Below are 17,077 nucleotides of genomic sequence, written 5' to 3' on the forward strand. Positions count from 1 at the left end.
AAAGAAAATAATCATGTAGCAAAAGTTAAATATAAAATGCTTTATTTAAAAAATTATAAGCAACAGTAAGGGGAAATTAACAGTCTTGGCAAACTTATATCAAAGAAATTCTGATTTGCACGAAACATTATTTAAAGGTCTGAGGATAAAACATTGCGTTGATGCTCAAATAACTTGATTTCCTAAGAGGAAGTAAGAAATAAAATCGGACCTATATAGAGCTTTCCAGGTCTCTAAAAGATGCTTTACAATGAGATCAGTCATTTCCATTCATTCACACACTGATGGTCAGCTACTAGATTGTAGCCACAGCTGCCCTGCAGCAGTCTGACAGAAGCAAGGCTGCTATATTGTGCCATCTGCCCTGCTGATCAACGCCAGCAGGGAAGGTGGGTGTAGCGACTTGCCCAAGGACAGAACCAGACATCAAACTAGTGACCCACTGATTGCAGGGCCAACTCCAACTGCCGTCGTCGCCACCATAACGTTGGTCAGTAAACATCTTTTTCCGACTCTAAAACACCTGCTTGTTTCACCTTACAGCAAATAACGTGGTCCTGCCTGAACTCCATTTCTAAGAGTTTTAAAAGTAAGTTCAGAAAAAGCTATTTGCTGTCCAGTGCTCATTGTAACTCATCATTACGAGCGTTTGTCAAGGATTTATCCCATTAAAGAAGTAATTAGCTTCTTTAATGGAATAAAAGAAGCCATATTAGCTAATGGCTTCTTTTGTCCCATTAAAGAAGCTTAAATATAATATCATTTAATCTTTGATTAAAGTGGAAGCGTGTCTGCTCGTTAAATGCGAGTATTAAATGTGAGTGGAAAAACTGAACTCATTTTGTTAAATATGTTGTATTTGACAAAATGTGAAAATGTTTGTATGTATTTTGGGATGAAGATTGCAAAATTTACAGCATAAGCCTGCATAAGAGCAAACAGAGTAAACTTTCTTTCCATTTCTTTGTCTGACCATCTTGGGCTGATTTTGGTTTAATACTCTAGTCTGAATGTCCCTCAAATGGCTAAATAATTAGCAGAACGAGTTTAAAACTAGGTCCGACTCTCCTAATGTGTCAGCCACTCCAAGCATTCTACATGCCGAGGAGAGTTCATCTTCATCGGTACAGACAAAGTGTCAGCATAGGGTAGCATGAGATTAAGTAACATTATTGGGTCTTTGCTGATAGATTTGGATTGTATGTATCTAGTGGCACACATGGTATTTTTGATATCTTTAGGTGGTGAGATGCCACAGAATTAAAAATCCCCCAAATTCCCAAAAAAATATAGTAGCCTTGGTTATTCCATGTACTAAATTACAAGATAAGTAAAAGTTTCTCTTTAAAAGTGCATTTACTTTCATTATATTTTTTTAAAATACTGATAGCTCACAGAGTTTCACATTTCTTTAACAAGGAAAACATCCTAGATAATTATCCTCACCTGGAAATCACTTCAGAAATATTCCATAACTTTTCATGTATTCCAACACGAGCCAGCAATGATTATTTCTCACCTAAATCAATAGTCAATGATGAAACTAACTGTTGTGCAAATTCTAACATGCTCTTGAGGCAAATCTTTGATCAGAAATCTGTATAAATTTGATTCACTTTACATTTTCTCATACTGAGGAGTGAAATGCTATTAAAGAAAACATAATGAGAGTTAATACGTTTGTAAACATGTTACACTCAAAAATAATAATAAAAAAGCTTGTTTTATAATATTTTTCAGCTAACTTTATGAAAAATGCAAAGATTTATAAGGCTCGGTTGCTTCAGACAAACAATTTCCCTGTTAAAAACAGGAGGTACACATGGAGTCTAAAGGTGGATATAATTGATTGGTACTACAGAATAAACATCTACATTGCTGTGAGAATGTATTTGCTTGTCTTACAGATTTCTTCTGATTCTCCTTGTTTGTCACACCTAAATGCTAAAATAATACCAGTGACATAAACTCAGTGAATAAGTAGAGCAGTTTTCTGCTAGAGAAAAACATCTATCCAAAGCTGCTTTTATCTATCAGTGGTGACAATAGTCCCTAAGCCCTTGGGAGGAGTAGCCAAAAACAAAAGAAAAACAACACCATATGAGGAGCTCTCTTTGGACAGAATTAGTCACCAGGCACTCTTGTGACTAATTGTATTAAAAAAAAGGCAAACATTGAAAAGTTCTCAGGCAAACAAAATGCCTGCTAACCAAAAAGAAGACGAATGCCTCTCTTACACTGGCCCCAAAAACATCTTGATGAATTGAAGTTTCATTGAGGGAAAATACTCTGTGGATTGACAAGAGAAAAGTGAAAAGTGTTCATCTTGCTACCCCTCGCATAAAACAAAAAGCCTTACAAGAAAAACAACAAGTCTCTACGATGACTCTAACGCCTTCTAACAGAAACGTCTGAGTGAAAATGTCTGACCACCAGTTTGTGACGTTCACCTTAAGCAAACCTGGACTGCACAGAAGGACAATGCTCCAAAAAACACTAGCAAGGCTTTTCCACATAAGGCAACACTGTTGTGGATAGTCTTCTTAAACTATCATTTCAAACATGAATTTTGTGCTTACTCAGGTGGCTGCGTCAAAACATGGCAACCAGAAACATTTAACTATTTAAATTGGTACAGATTTGTAATGTTTTACAATAATTAATTCATATTTGATTCTAAGGTACATTTTGTCCAAATTTTCCTTTTGTAGCATTCAGGAGGAATAGTGTTTGTGATGAAGGGATGAATACAAAAGATAAGACATGTTTTTCCTGCCTCAGCCTGTCATATTAAAGAGGCATGAAGAAATGATTCTGCCAGAGTCTTTGGCATTCCTGGAATAAATGATGTACAGCAAGGAACATGATAAATATATCGTGTTCCTAAACACGATAAAATTTGGGACGGTAGCTCTAAGAAGCAGAACAGAAGAAAAGCTGTTCAGATCCGTATAGTTGACATATGGATTCCCGTTCCCTCCGACAACAGATTATTTCACCAAACGTCGCAGCTTCTACTTTGTCCTTGACTTTGTCACTGGGCAGACGTAAGACAGAAGCATGTCTATCATGTTCTGCACGATGGCCCGAGGAGGATGGAGGGCGTGAGGGAGGTGATGAGCCAAACTCATTTCCCAGGCGTCCACCATGAGAACATCCATGCCTCTGAACATGGCCTTAAGCACCGTGTCCAGCTGCAGGGAGTACCAGTCGCTGTTGTACAGGCTCACCTCCTCATCCAGGGCTTGGAGGTTGGCCGACCGGATTACCACCAGTGTCTCCGGCGCCCGGCCCAGCAATCTCAACAGCGCTCGCCGAATGTGCCGCAGGCGCCGGATGTACACCTCCACGGGGAAGGTGCTGAAGTGGGCCCAGATGCTGAGGACCACCACGGTGTTGGGGCCTCCGGAAAGGCCGTCCAGTTCATTGAAAATGTAGCGCAACTCGCTGGACAGGACAGTGGAAAAGCGGATGGGCGGGCCGTGGCAGCGGTACTTTAGCAGAATGTTATGGGTTGTGTCCACGGCCATGAAGGGCCCCACATTTTTAGGACTGTGTAGATTTATCTCCTTCATTTCTGGGAATAAATAAAAGTTGCGTTAGGAGCAACAAGGGATGTGTAGAAGTAAATAAATAAAATGAGACGGAAACAAGCAACTACTCACCTGGGACCAAAGTAATGAGGTACTCGAACCACTGTCGAACAGTTGAGTCTCCGTACATGTTGATCACCCTGTTCCTCAAACACTGAGTGATTGCCGCCGATTCATTGAAGTGACGCATTACGGTCCCTCCTAACGGCCTCCATGAGTCTTTTAGATAATATCCAGAAGGCTTGGGCTTAACCGGGTCTGTTTTTACAGAGCTGCTTTCCTTCTCAACGTCATCTGCTACAAAGGGAGAAAAAAAATGAATCCATGAAATACACAGACACTGAAGTACACAAACACTGCTGAACAAAGAAGTATAAACTTTACCTTCAGGTGGCAGCACGTTGATTCTGTCTTTTCCTGAGGTGTGTATTTGAACTTTGATGTTTACACCACTGGGAAAATGACAGTGAAATATTATTTAAAGCAAATTAGAGTGAAAGTTAAGTGAAAACAAATGTTAATATTTTAGTAAACAAGTTTGTAACGAGTTTGTAGAAAACAATCCTCAAGCTAAAGTTACTAATGTGCTTGCTGTTTACAGATGCAGATTATAGTATTGATAGTGAGTGTACATCATACTAAATGATTGGGTTGATTGGTAGTGGATGTATGGATTGATTGATGGATTGATTGAGTTTGTTCTCATCCTTTACACATACAGTATATTCCTGACATGGAAAACACTTGATTTCCAGAATCGTTACTCCAGAACTGGAGTAACCCAGTATGATTTGTTTACCCACAAAACACAACAGACCTCTGGAAGAGCAGAGCCTCCTGGTTGGTCAGGAGGTGTTTTAAATATCCCCCTTTGGCGTGGTTGATTCTGGTGTCACAGCCGAGCATCTTGGGCTTGTAGCAGTACCAGGGTTCGCCCGTGTAGAGGTCTGTATAGTTGCACAGAGGATGCTGGTCGGAGGGTAAGCACATGTTACACACTGTCGTTTCTGACAAGAAGCCCAAGCGGAACAGGCTCTTGAAGAAAACCCGATCGGGCCGATGCTCCCTCAAGTGTTTCAGCACAGCGACTGCCTCGCTGGAGTGCACAAGCGTAATCTCGACCTGGGCGGCCCCGACCCAGAGCAGCGGGAACAGAGCAGAATAAATTCCATTCCTGTGGTCTACCACCGTCCCAGCTACACCGGCTCCGAGCTCTGGAGAATGCAGCCTGGCAAGGAGGAAGTCCCCGCCATAACGCTTAGGACGACCCTGATAGTCATGCATTTGGACCAGAGCCTCCAGCTGGTCCCCAATGCGCCACTCTCTTCTTTCCTTATTGGGAAGGATGGTGAAGAGGCTGTGAACAGGGTCGCTTGTCTGGCGTAGGCTGAGTGGAGCAAAACGAGCTGGAGGGCCAGGCCACGCTATTGAGTCCAACAAGTAGTGCTCTTCAAGTTTATCCTCAGGAGATGGTTTCTGGCCCAGATGGGCACAGAAGGTGAGGTTCTGATTGTATGTTGGGAGGTTCACTGACACGAGAGACGAGTGGATCCTGGTCTGAAACTGGTAAAAGGCTGAGATTGCGTGGCAGTTCCAACTCTAAAAAAGAAGAAGATAGTTGAGTATCACACACAGCCTGCCACCCTGTAGACTTGCATTGTTTGCTGAAATCAATATGGACTTTTGTCAATTGCAATTTCTCTGTAGAAATGATAATATTGTAAAAGGTAAGACCAGTTTTTCTGCAACAAGGGCTCTTTAGCCAATTGCAGATTATTTGTTCATTCCTTGATCTGAACTGATTCATTATGATCAATTGAAAGCTGGGGCGTTCCAACTGACCCACCGATCGTCCACCTCAGAAGGTAAGTATAATCTCGTAACCACTAACAATTGCCTAGCTAGTATGGGTAAGCTGGGGTTGAAGAACAACGTGTGATGGAGTATAAAGCAAAGACAGCAGCAGCTGTTCTGCGGAGTACATGAGACTATGTCTCCCCTTAAAGTGTCCATCAGATCTGAGAAATATGATCATTAGCAAAACACACAGCAAGCTGAAGATAATGAGGAATAACTTGACTTGTATTTAAAGCACTGAATACATTTGGAGAGCCTCATGAGATTCAGACCTGGGAAAATCACTGAGGGAAAATCCCCAGCAGGTGAAGGCTGAGTTATGAACCAGAGCTTCGCCCCTTTAATTCTGACATGATCTGTTGCAGGAGTACTGCTGGCTCAGCAAGCCAACGGCAATTCAGCGCTGCAACGGCTGTTGATATTAGCGGAGACGCTCATCGTTGATCTCATATCTGTTTATTAAATAGATAAATATAAATTAGTAACTCAGCTATAGAAACGTAGAAGTGTGCAGGAAGTCCATGCTGATGTGGGGAATGTTGGCCATTCATCGCCGAGTGGTTCAATGTTATTTGTTATGTTGGAGTTCATTCATTTCTGTCTCTGTGCACCACCCAGGTTTGTTAACCAGTTTCAGGACCTGACCAGAACTCCTCAGTGTAAATTACCTTAAGAAATAATGAGATTTGCAAATGTTACAAGCCATACATGTCATGCAAATGGAACAGATACAGAGTCACATTCACCGTCCAGCGTTGGGGCCACAACAAGTAAGGCAAAGATTGTAGTGCGAGTTTAGCTTTTTATTTTTCTCTGCAATCTGTACCCTCCCTAAAGGGTGGTCTAATCAGTTTGAGACATATGACTCCCGGCAGTCACACATAAACATGGCTATGTAAGCTGCAGCGTGTGCGTGTAAGCAGTTTGAAGCGGATAAAAGAGATAGAGGAAAACACAGAATTCATAATAGTTGGTTTGAGTGATCTGGCAGCTTTGAGCCATTACATTGGTGATAATGGGGCTTTCAGAAAAGCTAACTGTGTGCTAGGAGAAGTGAGCTGTGGTGGAATAATTTGTTATTAGAGCAAACATTATTAGGAATTTGTTATTTGAGCAAAGTCATAAATATTTATCAGCATTCAGCTTCTGTGCACCACAACTCCGGAACAAACTTCCGGAAAATTGTAAATCAGCCGAAACACTGAGTTCCTTTAAATCCAGACTAAAACCTCACTTTTTTAGAGTTGCTTTTGTGCCGTAATTAATGAAACACTAACCAACATTTTAATGTGTAAATGACAGCATTTGGAAAAATGGAATGTTTCAACTATTCATTTTTGTGTTTTTATGATGTAAAGCACTTTTAACGGTTTTCCTTTGACGTAGTTTCTATTTACAGCAAAAAAATAAATAAATCATTATCTAGTTGAAAACATATTCTTTAGGGTGTTGCTATTTATCCATAAATCACAATTAGTTAGCAATGCTGGATATTTATTGCGTATTTGCAGTTGACATTTCTTCTGGGTGTGAGGATTTGGGTTTTTCTCTGTGTTGATTTGAGTTCTCTGTGTATTTATTTTGAGTTTTCTGTGTTTCTGAGTCTCGTGTTGTCCTGTCTTCCCCTTGATTGTTTCCCAGGTGTGTCTCATTCCCAGGTGTGTCTCGTTCCCTGATTACCTCCTGCGTATTTAATGTCACCTGTGTCTCAGTGTCTCTGTCGGGTCCTTGTCCATTCGTGTAGCCTTTTGCTACCAGTGCTGAGCCCTAGCATTCCACTCAACTGTGCTGCCAGGTTTTTGGACTTTTGGTATTTATTTGAGCCTATTTTCATCATTAAACTTCCATTATTCATCTCATCTGGGTCTACTGCATTTCCCTCACCGCTTCCACCACCACAGCTCATGACACTGGGTATCACTATAGTCAACGCAAGTTCCCCTCCAAACCGGCAGCAATACTTTTGGGAACCTTTGGCACAAGATATATTTTACAATAAATAAATAAATTATCTTAACCGTTACACAAATTCCCATATTCATTCTGTAGTTGAATTCAAGATCTCCACAGACGAGGCAGTTTTCAAAAATCGACTCCCCAAACTAACTCACAACACTGCAGAGTGTCAGACTTTTCACAAGTCTGGATCAAAGGTGAGAGGCTATTTAGAGAGGAGGAGCAGAAAATGAAAGTCAAAGCTGAATTAAAAGGGAAATGCATTAATGGTGCAAAAAGGGTTTAGGTTTAGGCACAAAGCATCACCCTTCAACTTGTGTCTGAGACCTTACCAATTGAAAGATGCCACATGGCATTTTACACAAGAAATGGTATGAACTTTACCATTTCTTGTGTAAAGTTCTTGCATTCATGCAAGCCTACTTGCATGAATGCAAGTAGGCTTTTTAGTAACTCTGCAGCCCCATTTGATAAGAAGACAACCACTTCCTCTTTCACTATGTGGAAGTTGTCTCTGTTCCTGGTTGTTGAACTGTTTTCTGTGCGTTCTGCACCTCACATTTTTTCCCAGTTTTTGCTGAAAATAAGTGAACTTACCAGCTGTGTTATTGTTTTTCCAGCTGATCTTGCAAATCTGGACTGCTAGAGCGTAAGGTTTTACTAAGTGTGGCAAACATTTCATTGTAGTGTGTAGCATAAAACCATAAAAAGGAAATCCCTCTTCAGATATGGTAATGCGTCTCACTTGCCCAGAAATGCTTTTTAGTAATAAAGTCCTAGTAGCTTATAGCATTGCCTAAAGTTACAGTATGTAACTTTAATAAATATTTTTTCACATATCTGTTGAAACTTTCAGTTGCTGCGTTTCCATTACAAATGCGCCCAAAACTTTGTCAATATTCCACTAATATTGAAAAAAACACAAATTCGCAATTGCAGTGTTTCCACTAAATAGGAAACACAATTAAAGTCAAATTGCATAAACATAAGGTCAATGGAAATGCAATTACTAGGTCTTTTCAGTATGGTATGAGACAAAAAACATCCTGAAGCTTTAAAAGGAAAAAGAAAATATCACTCGCATTTTGTTAAAAAAAAACAAACATATATATCCTTTCTTACCTCCAGAGTGTGGATGTTGCGCAACAGGAAGATGAATCCCGACAGCGACAGAAAGAGGAAAAGCAAGGCATACTTGGACAGATTTTGGTACATGGTGTCTCCTTTTTGTCTCTCATGATCAGGCCCTGTTCTTTTTCCACGCGTCACCACAGCTATGATGGCATGATTTTACTTATCAGCTCTGTGATAAGTACATGGAGAGGCAGAGCAGAAAATATTAGATTGAGCAGAGCCATTTTGGAAACATTACCATAATTTGTAAGATTATTCTTTCTGGACTGGACACATGTTACTCCTACTGAATTTACTAGGAGTGAATTATTTATGATGTAATCACAATCTCACAGTGATCATTTAAAAATAAAATTAAGGAAAAATCCAACCTTTTAACCATAGATAGGGAGATAGATAGGGAAAGCTCAAATTAAGAAGAAAATATTTAAATACATTTTTTAAGTTGGTCAGATTGTCTATGAACTTTCAACGTCTGAATCCTTTTCTTCCTGACATACAGGTATAACTTAACAAAGAACAACATTTCTCCTATTTAAAGAAATCTTACTGGCGGTTTATCTTTGTAAATTTGGAAGTGACTAAGAAAATAGCTACTCATCGAAACATCCTATTATAGTGAAAGTTAGGAAATTCTATTTTCCAAATAGCCAAGTAATTATTTTTTGAAAGGCAGTTCATTTTTTTTCTGCAGTTCTTAACGATGTACCATCAACAGTGTAATTTACATGCAGAATAGAAAGTTATGTGAGAAGGGATACAAGAATTGTCTTTTTTTTAATGCAGCATCATCTTAGGTCCAGCCCTGGATAAAGCCATAACAAAGGACAAAGCTGAACTCCGGCTGCTACAGCACAGCCAGAGAAATCGAGTTGCTGTTTTGATGTATGGCAGGGCGATATGATTTGAATACAGCTCTTAAAAATTTTGCATTTATGTATTTCCCTCACAGCCCCCCCCAAAAAATCTTTGCAGACATCAGCAAAGCAATGAGCAAAACAAAACAACCTGCTCAATAATGCAGACTGAGCGACAGTTATGTTTTTAAATGATCTTAGCGGAAGAAAGATGACTGCGTGTAATGTCGGGGCGCACCGACACCTTCACATACGAAATACACAGGCAAATAACATTTAATGGCCTATATATGAAGATTTATAATAGGAAAGACAAGAAAGATGCCGCCTAGAACAGAAATCGTTATTTTATGTAATGATATCTTACTTACATGTTAGAATGACGTCGAACCGATGGAGAAATGGAGAATTAAGGCCAGGAGAGAGAAAAACATCCGGACATGAAAGGCAGAATCACTGTTAACGGTGCCGAAGATGGCTGCTGAGCTTAACTGCGCCCCCTGGCGGTCAGGGTTTGACACACGTGCTCAGCCAAATTCTTGGCTGAGCACACAAGCATTTAAAGCAAATCAGGGTGGTGAGTGGTGCAGTGTCAACGTAATCAAAATAAACAGCAAGTGTATTGGTCAACATGTTGCTTTTTTTTCAATTTTCAATTCATGTTTTTATCTTTGACAAAATTTTTAAAATGCATATGTGTTCTCATTTTTGGTGCTAAGGATATTTAGGTAAATTTCTGACCTTATGACCCAAGAATGACAAATTCATGACCCCAAATGGGATTCCATCCTTACCTCTAGGAGTTACTTCTGTTCACCACTGCAGTTTTTTTGCTTTTTAAATGAAGCTCCAAAGATGCAGAGTTTTAAGAATAGGGAGATAATGACCGTCTTTAGGTACAAAGTTGCAAAACAATCGCAAGAATTTATGTCTTGAGCTGAAATCAACAAATGAAGCAGGCAGAACTGTTCTCAGATTGTTTTTTTATCTGAAGCAGAACAGATTTATTCTCCTCTCCAAGTTAAACTCACCCACCCACTGCTAAAAGCTCTTTATATCATCATAGCTTTATTCTTTCCACTTAGCAATTGACTACATCAGATAGTGGATTTTTCAGATGACCCTCTTGACACTTGCATTCCATTAATTAATAACAATTGTCTGTGGAGACGGTGTTTTTCTGACTTCCAGTTGCATCTGGCAGAAGGGTGTGTACTGTTTCAACACACTCATTTAAATTTGTTTTGTTAGCCAACAGATGTCTCACCCGTGGACAGCTGGAGATAGGCCCTGAGGGGATAAGGGCGTAAGAAAATAGATGGATGGGTGGAAAATGGTTATTCGTGGAAGGATATACAATAACACTATGCTCAAATTGTGACTCCAGCATGAGAAGAACACTTCCTGCCGATGAAACAAGGGAAAGGAAATTACGATGAAGCTCAATCATCCAGAGCACAGAGTGGGCCTTGTGAACTGACTGTAGTAGTGCAAAGTCCAGTTTGGAGGTGAATACAAATGACTTGGTTTCCGAGCACAGGGGCCGAGACAAGAAAACTTTTGTCTTCAAAATGAGAAAGAGGAAAGTCATTCAAGTAGGGCAGACATGTGCTGATCTTCTGTGCCAGTAATGCATATCTACGTATTTATTTACATTTTTGAAGATAGCACAACAGCTAAAACTTATCAGACCAAAAGCTGACAAAATCTACATTGGTAAACAGATCAAAAATACAAAAAAAAATACAATAACATATACATTGTGTAACCATCAGCCTCTAATTGTATTTGCAGTAGTTACTGATGAACTTTGTCCACATTGACTGCTATAAGTTCTGTTGCTACATTCAATCAATATATTTTTATAGCACTAAATGTCCAGTAATAACCAGAACAGATGGTACAAAATAGCTTAAGTTATATTCAGTGTAAGGTGGAGTTTTAAGCTTCTTCTGAGAGTTAAAATTGAGCTTTATTTGTAATCAAGAAGAATGCAGTTTATAGACCTAATCAAGGTCTTATTAAGGAACAAAATGTCTGAGTCCCAGCCAGAATAATTATTAACACATATTCTGGATAAGTGACTGAAGGATCTCAGACCAACTCTGGAGTGCTTTGTGCCGCCTTCTGCGTGGGGGTGTTGTTGGTCGAAGCTGTCCTGCTTGGGGAGGCCTGCGGAGTTTCTGTTTTATCGCTGTTCGCCTCCTCCGCCTCCTCCTCCCTCTGCTGTACAGAGGACAGGTATTCATCCAACAGGCTGCAGCCTGCGCTGTCCACTCCGTCGCCCACGCCGGCGAAGCCACTCCGAACCGAGCTCAGCGCTCGAACCGTCTTCAGAGAGTCGGCTGTCCCGCTGCTCAGAAAGCTGTCCTCCTGCGCCGCCTGCTGCTCATAGGTCGACTGGAATCCAGAGTCTGGAAAGGAGACGTCTGTGGTGGGAGGGTTTGTGGTGCTTGAGGCGGCAGGAGGGACTGTGTGGCAAACCCCGGGAGAATAGATCGGAGCTGGTTGTGCAACGGCTGCAAGCTTGTTTTCCACCGACTGTTTCCACTGCTGCATGGACTGAAGCTACATGAAGAACACGGAACAAGTGGAATAATATCAGGCTGCGTCTCTGAAAAATCACACCAGTGATAGCAAATACAACTGAAAGATTAATAAGTTGGTACCCATGAAAATGGTTCCAAAAAAGGATACAGCTGTTCCTGTGGAAAAAGTAACTACAAAAACACTTTTCAAAGTTTGTCACATTACAAACTTCAGTGAATTTCATTGGGATTAATGTTACCAACACAAACTAGTGAATGACTGCGAAGTGAAGAAAATGCTAGAAAGTAAACATTTTTTGAAGGCTTCAGATCAGAAACATCAGGGAACACAACCAACGTAGCACAATAAAAGTTGTGCAGATGTGCTATGCAGAGCTCGGTTATAAATAATGTACCAAACTTTTAACAGTTAACTGAACGATGTTCAAGTGACCATCTTACAATAACATGGGCATCAAACTAAACTGACAAGCCAGGCGAGAAAATGAATCAGAAGCAGCAAAGAATGAACTTGATCAAATCGATCTGTATTCTGCTAGCATTTCAGCAGAACACTTTGTCAATTTTGCATAAATAGCGAAAAATAAAAGTCTAAATATTTTGGTTTGTGTCGACCGTTTACATGCCGATGCTAAAATTTTTTTTTATTAATCATAAATACAATAATTATTTACCTCTTTCCATAGAAACTTCACCGCCTCTTCCTGAACCAGCCTTTGAAGCCTCTCCTCCTCGTACTGCTTCTCCATCCTGCTGACACAACAGATTCAACATTACATCTTGTTTCTGACATGTGCTAATACACAACAAAGTGAAACAAATCTGATTTTATTTTCCCCTCATACCAAAATCTGTTATATAAGCACTGTTGATAAGAAACTTACGTTTCCAGCTTATCAGACAGGAAGAGGATGTGTTCTTGCATTCGGCGCAGACGGATTTCGCTGCGCACCTCTTTGGCTGCGGGATGAAAACATCGAACGTAGTGTCCTCGCCACCAGCACTGGATTCTAACCGCCGCCTCATTTGCCTCCAGCAGACTTAATTTAGTGACAGACGAGCTCACTTGTGCCGGCTTTGCAGCGTCTTTACATTCTGCTTCCCCAAAGTCAAAGGGCATCTCTGTAGGATCTTTGGGCATGGTAACTATTGCCGTGGATGCAGCTGTTGTCGTGGCAACAGATGCAATATTCTCTACACCAGTTTTCCTCTGGTTCTTTTCTGCCGGAGACGACTCACTGGTCTTGTTAGGGTTGGGATTTCTGGATTGCGACGGTCGCTTTGGAGCCAGAGAATCGGGCTCAAACGTCTCCGTCTCGTCTTCGCTGTCGGTGTGGGTCGTTTGTGGGTCCAGGTCAGACGTGAAGGGAAGGAAAGTGGACTCAGAGGAAGGAAAGCTGCTGTTGATTTTGTCCTCGTCGGTTTGCACGTCTTCCAAAAAAATGTGCTCCCCTGTAATCCTCGGGCTGCGAACGACTGGCAGCAACCCCTGAGATGCATCACAACTTACCCAAGTGTTAAACTGCATGACTGGCTCTGTAGAAAAGCAGAAGGGGTAAACACGTGGTTTCTGCAGGTTCCACCAACTCAAATTTAAGACTTTTTAAGATGTACAAAGGAAATGCAGGGAACCAAAACTGAAACATTTTTGGGGATTGCTCTTAACAGCAGGTTTGTGCTTCTCACGTAACATAAGCCAGCTGCTAATGAGCCATGTGCTAACTGCTAATGGCTTGTTTGTTTGCTTGCTAGCAAGCGACCACCTATTAGCAGCTTGTTGCTGGTAGCCTTAACCAACCTAAGTAACAGAACGTGAAACTCCAACTTTTGCCTCATAGAACATCTACAGATTAAGTAGTCCTACCACAACAAAATTTAAGACCTTTGATTAATATATTTAAATCAAACTTACTTTTTCTATAATGACTTTAAGATATTTTAAGGCCTTAATTTTAGATTCATGAATTTAAAGACTTTTTAAGGTTGCGCAGACACTCTGTGATAGTTTGGATATGAAAACGAAAGCAAAGAATCATGACTACCAGTGCAACTGATAAAGCAGTCTTCTCACCGTTCTCCTGGACAGACGGAGCAGCAGCCAGTGGAGGTGTGGGGATTTTTTTCATCTCTTGGTCTCCGCTCTGTGAAGCTGCATGTGAAGGGCTATGGCTTTCAACATCCAGCTGGGTTGGACGAGGAGGACTGGGACAGTCTCCGCGCGTCTCCTCCAACAGCTGCCGTTGGTGGAATCTGACACAAAATGAGCAAATTCGAGGTAATTATATGTTGTAAAAGCGAGTAGAAATAACCATTTCATGCTTGTGTTAGGCAACACAACATTCACACTAATACCTCTGTTTACTGAGGATCTTCTCCAGTTTGGCATCTTCTGCCGTCTCCAGGGCAGGTGATGCTGTCAGAGGGCAAACAGTGGCCAGGTACTGAACCAGCTGAACATGCTGCCCAGGTCGATATGAGCGACCTTTCCCCTGACTGTAGAGCCACTCTGCTTTGAGACTATTGTCATCAACAGATAAAGAAAACACAAATTAGATTCAAATGTTTTGACAAAGCTTCACAAGTAAACCGTAGCAGTGTAGCAAACGGGCTCACCCTTCTTTTTGCGTCACTATGTAGCCATCGAGGACCTTCAGGTTTAGGCACCAACTCATGATGTACGGTCGATAATCGAAACCCGGCAACGAGGGCGTCGCCATGACGCAGGGGTTGCACATGATGGACAGCTGCTCCAGTTCATGAAGAGGGGCCAGATATGACACCTAAACAACAACAACACTCAATACTGTCACTGATAAACAATATTTGTGTGCTTCAGTTAGGCCAGTTGCAATAAATGATAAATAAATTAATCGTATAATAATTTAAAATAAGCTTTAAAATAACTTGTATTTCCACATTTTATCATTTTTCTTGTCTCTCTCCATTTCTACCAAAAACTGGATGACAGAAGTTTTCATTGGTCTCAACTAGCTCTTTTTTTGAAAGACAATTTGCTTTACAGAAACTTCATACTTTATTTAATTTGGCGCTTTTAAAAAAAAAAAAAAGTCTACGAGTTCCAGTGTCAAATACTCATTAAAATTTCAAGTTTATTGATCTTTGAGGATGTTTTTCTCACATTAGTATGCCACTATCATTATATTATTTGAAAATGGTCTCAAAACAACAATATCATTATTTATCACAATAACGTCTGAGACAATTTATCATTCAGCTAAATTTGTTATTGTAGCAAGCCTTATTTCAGTTAGGATCCTAATTAGGACAGAAGGAAATGGTAGACAATTACTTCATTAAGATCCCTTATCTCATTTTCTGCCAGGGAGAGAATGGATAAATGGGCAGGTAGATGAGCAGGAACAGTGCGGAGCGTTGTAATGCTGTTTCCATGGAGCAGCAGTGTCTGCAAAGTGGACAGAAAATGGATCACATTGATAAGGGAAAAAACCCCTCCAACACAAGAATCATTAAAGTGTTGTATTGGATTTTTTGTTTAAGTAAATATTAAGACTTACCTTTAATGTCTCTAGTTTAGTCAGATCTCCTATGGAAGATATGTTATTATCAGAAAGATCCAAGTGCTGGAGAGACACACAGCTGTTCAGTTGCTCAATGACCTGTGATGGATAGAGGAGACTGTTAAAGATTTATCATCTGATCAATATACAACCATATTAATTACAACATAGCCAATGTCTGAATAAATATTTCCGTACCTTAATGTTGTTTCCTGACAGGTTGAGCCATGTCAGATGGGACAGATCTCGCAGCCCTTCAATGTAGCCAATACTGTTATTGGGAAGATTGAGGACTCTCAGCTCTCTGAGTTGGGAGACCCCCATCATTCTCACCAATCGGTTATTGGCTACAGATAGCTGATTAATAGAAAATAATTAGTTTAAATTAGACAGAGATTAAACAGAGATCAAAGCAAATGTTTATAGAGTATAAAACCTATGAGTTCTACACATTTTTCTAGTCAAAGTTGCATACTTTCCTTTAATTTTGCCAATTTTAAGGTTAAGTACAAAGCTTCATTATGAATGTACACAGTATGGCAAATATTTTCAATGGATGGAGGAATATTTTAGACAGCGGGATAGGGAACAAACTGGAAAATACTCGAATCAATTTTTATACTTGAGAGTCCTGCTAGTGAGTGCTGTGTGTCTTTCCCAACACTACCTGCTGAAGGCTTGGGCAACGTTCCAGGTGATCCAGCTTCATGATGTTGTTACGGTCCAAGATGAGGGTGTGGGTGTCCTCGGAGCATGTGAAACTGTGATCCAGCTTCTGCATACTGCGAGCTGAAAGATCAACCACGGGAGCTGGGGCAGGGGGGAGGAAATTAAGGATGAGGAAAGAGCAGTCAGAAAAGCCACACACAAATATTATTTTATTACTTTATATGACAACAGCAGACACAAGGCTTTCATTTTAAAACAAAAGCAACGAGTTTGACTGACAAATGTATTGAGACTTAAATGTTTAAAAAGCTTATCTGAGCTTAATAGTCGATGCAATTCCATCAAGAGGACAAAATAAGGGCAGCAAGAAAATACCATCCTAACAAATATTTTCTCATAATCCTACAACACGTACAAGATACCTATATATAATATGCATTGATTTGATTCACAGATAAGCAAAACAAAACATGAAACGTGTAAACTTCTTGTCTAATTTAGAGTAACTGACTGGGTGTTTCTATGTACTGATAACGTTAGGTTGCTAACGGCTGTCATCTGATGCGCCCTACGCGACGTCTTCTATTAAACTCCGCAAATTATCTATTTCTCAACTAAAAACTACAATTTATTCTACTTACCAGCATTTGTATCACACTTTACGTCTGATACACCCATCCTATCGGCTCAGGACAAGGCTAAGCTTTAGCTAACAGCTACAGTGGGAAAGACAAGAAGCATCTTTAGGTTGCCAAACTGCGGCACGGAGGGCTCTATGGGAAACGTAGTTCTACGTGCCTTTCTCTTTCATACGGGTGCTTTACAAAACACCCCCCGATAGGACTACAACTCATTGATTGTCCGCGGTTGTACGCAAGTCCCGCCAACTACATTTTGATTAGAAAATAAAGAAAAAGGATTAA

The 17,077-nt window shown here is 40.4% G+C and overlaps 2 protein-coding genes across 3 annotated transcripts; both read right to left on the reverse strand.

Annotated features, from left to right (window-relative positions):
• Positions 1-25: 25 nt before the first annotated feature.
• On the reverse strand, positions 26-9,886 carry nxpe3 (neurexophilin and PC-esterase domain family member 3). 2 transcript variants are annotated; one of them, XM_023336613.1, is made up of 6 exons: positions 9,769-9,886; positions 8,529-8,709; positions 4,411-5,192; positions 3,978-4,045; positions 3,666-3,887; positions 26-3,577 (listed from the first exon to the last, which is right to left on the reverse strand). In XM_023336613.1, the coding sequence occupies exons 2-6, from the start codon at positions 8,619-8,621 to the stop codon at positions 3,015-3,017; spliced, it is 1,728 nt and encodes a 575-aa protein (XP_023192381.1). In that variant the 5' UTR covers positions 8,622-8,709; positions 9,769-9,886; the 3' UTR covers positions 26-3,014. The 2 variants fall into 2 exon arrangements, with proteins under 2 accessions (XP_023192381.1, XP_014323910.1); XM_014468424.2 differs by having other exon boundaries at positions 3,666-3,890; positions 9,769-9,885.
• Positions 9,887-11,009: 1,123 nt separating this feature from the next.
• On the reverse strand, positions 11,010-17,052 carry cep97 (centrosomal protein 97). The gene is made up of 11 exons (XM_005798118.3): positions 16,796-17,052; positions 16,153-16,295; positions 15,684-15,842; positions 15,483-15,584; positions 15,257-15,370; positions 14,560-14,726; positions 14,299-14,463; positions 14,018-14,196; positions 12,831-13,482; positions 12,621-12,696; positions 11,010-11,965 (listed from the first exon to the last, which is right to left on the reverse strand). The coding sequence occupies exons 1-11, from the start codon at positions 16,830-16,832 to the stop codon at positions 11,492-11,494; spliced, it is 2,268 nt and encodes a 755-aa protein (XP_005798175.2). The 5' UTR covers positions 16,833-17,052; the 3' UTR covers positions 11,010-11,491.
• Positions 17,053-17,077: the final 25 nt, after the last annotated feature.

This window comes from Xiphophorus maculatus, chromosome 7, assembly GCF_002775205.1.
Source record: "Xiphophorus maculatus strain JP 163 A chromosome 7, X_maculatus-5.0-male, whole genome shotgun sequence".
Classification (NCBI taxonomy): Eukaryota; Metazoa; Chordata; class Actinopteri; order Cyprinodontiformes; family Poeciliidae; genus Xiphophorus; species Xiphophorus maculatus.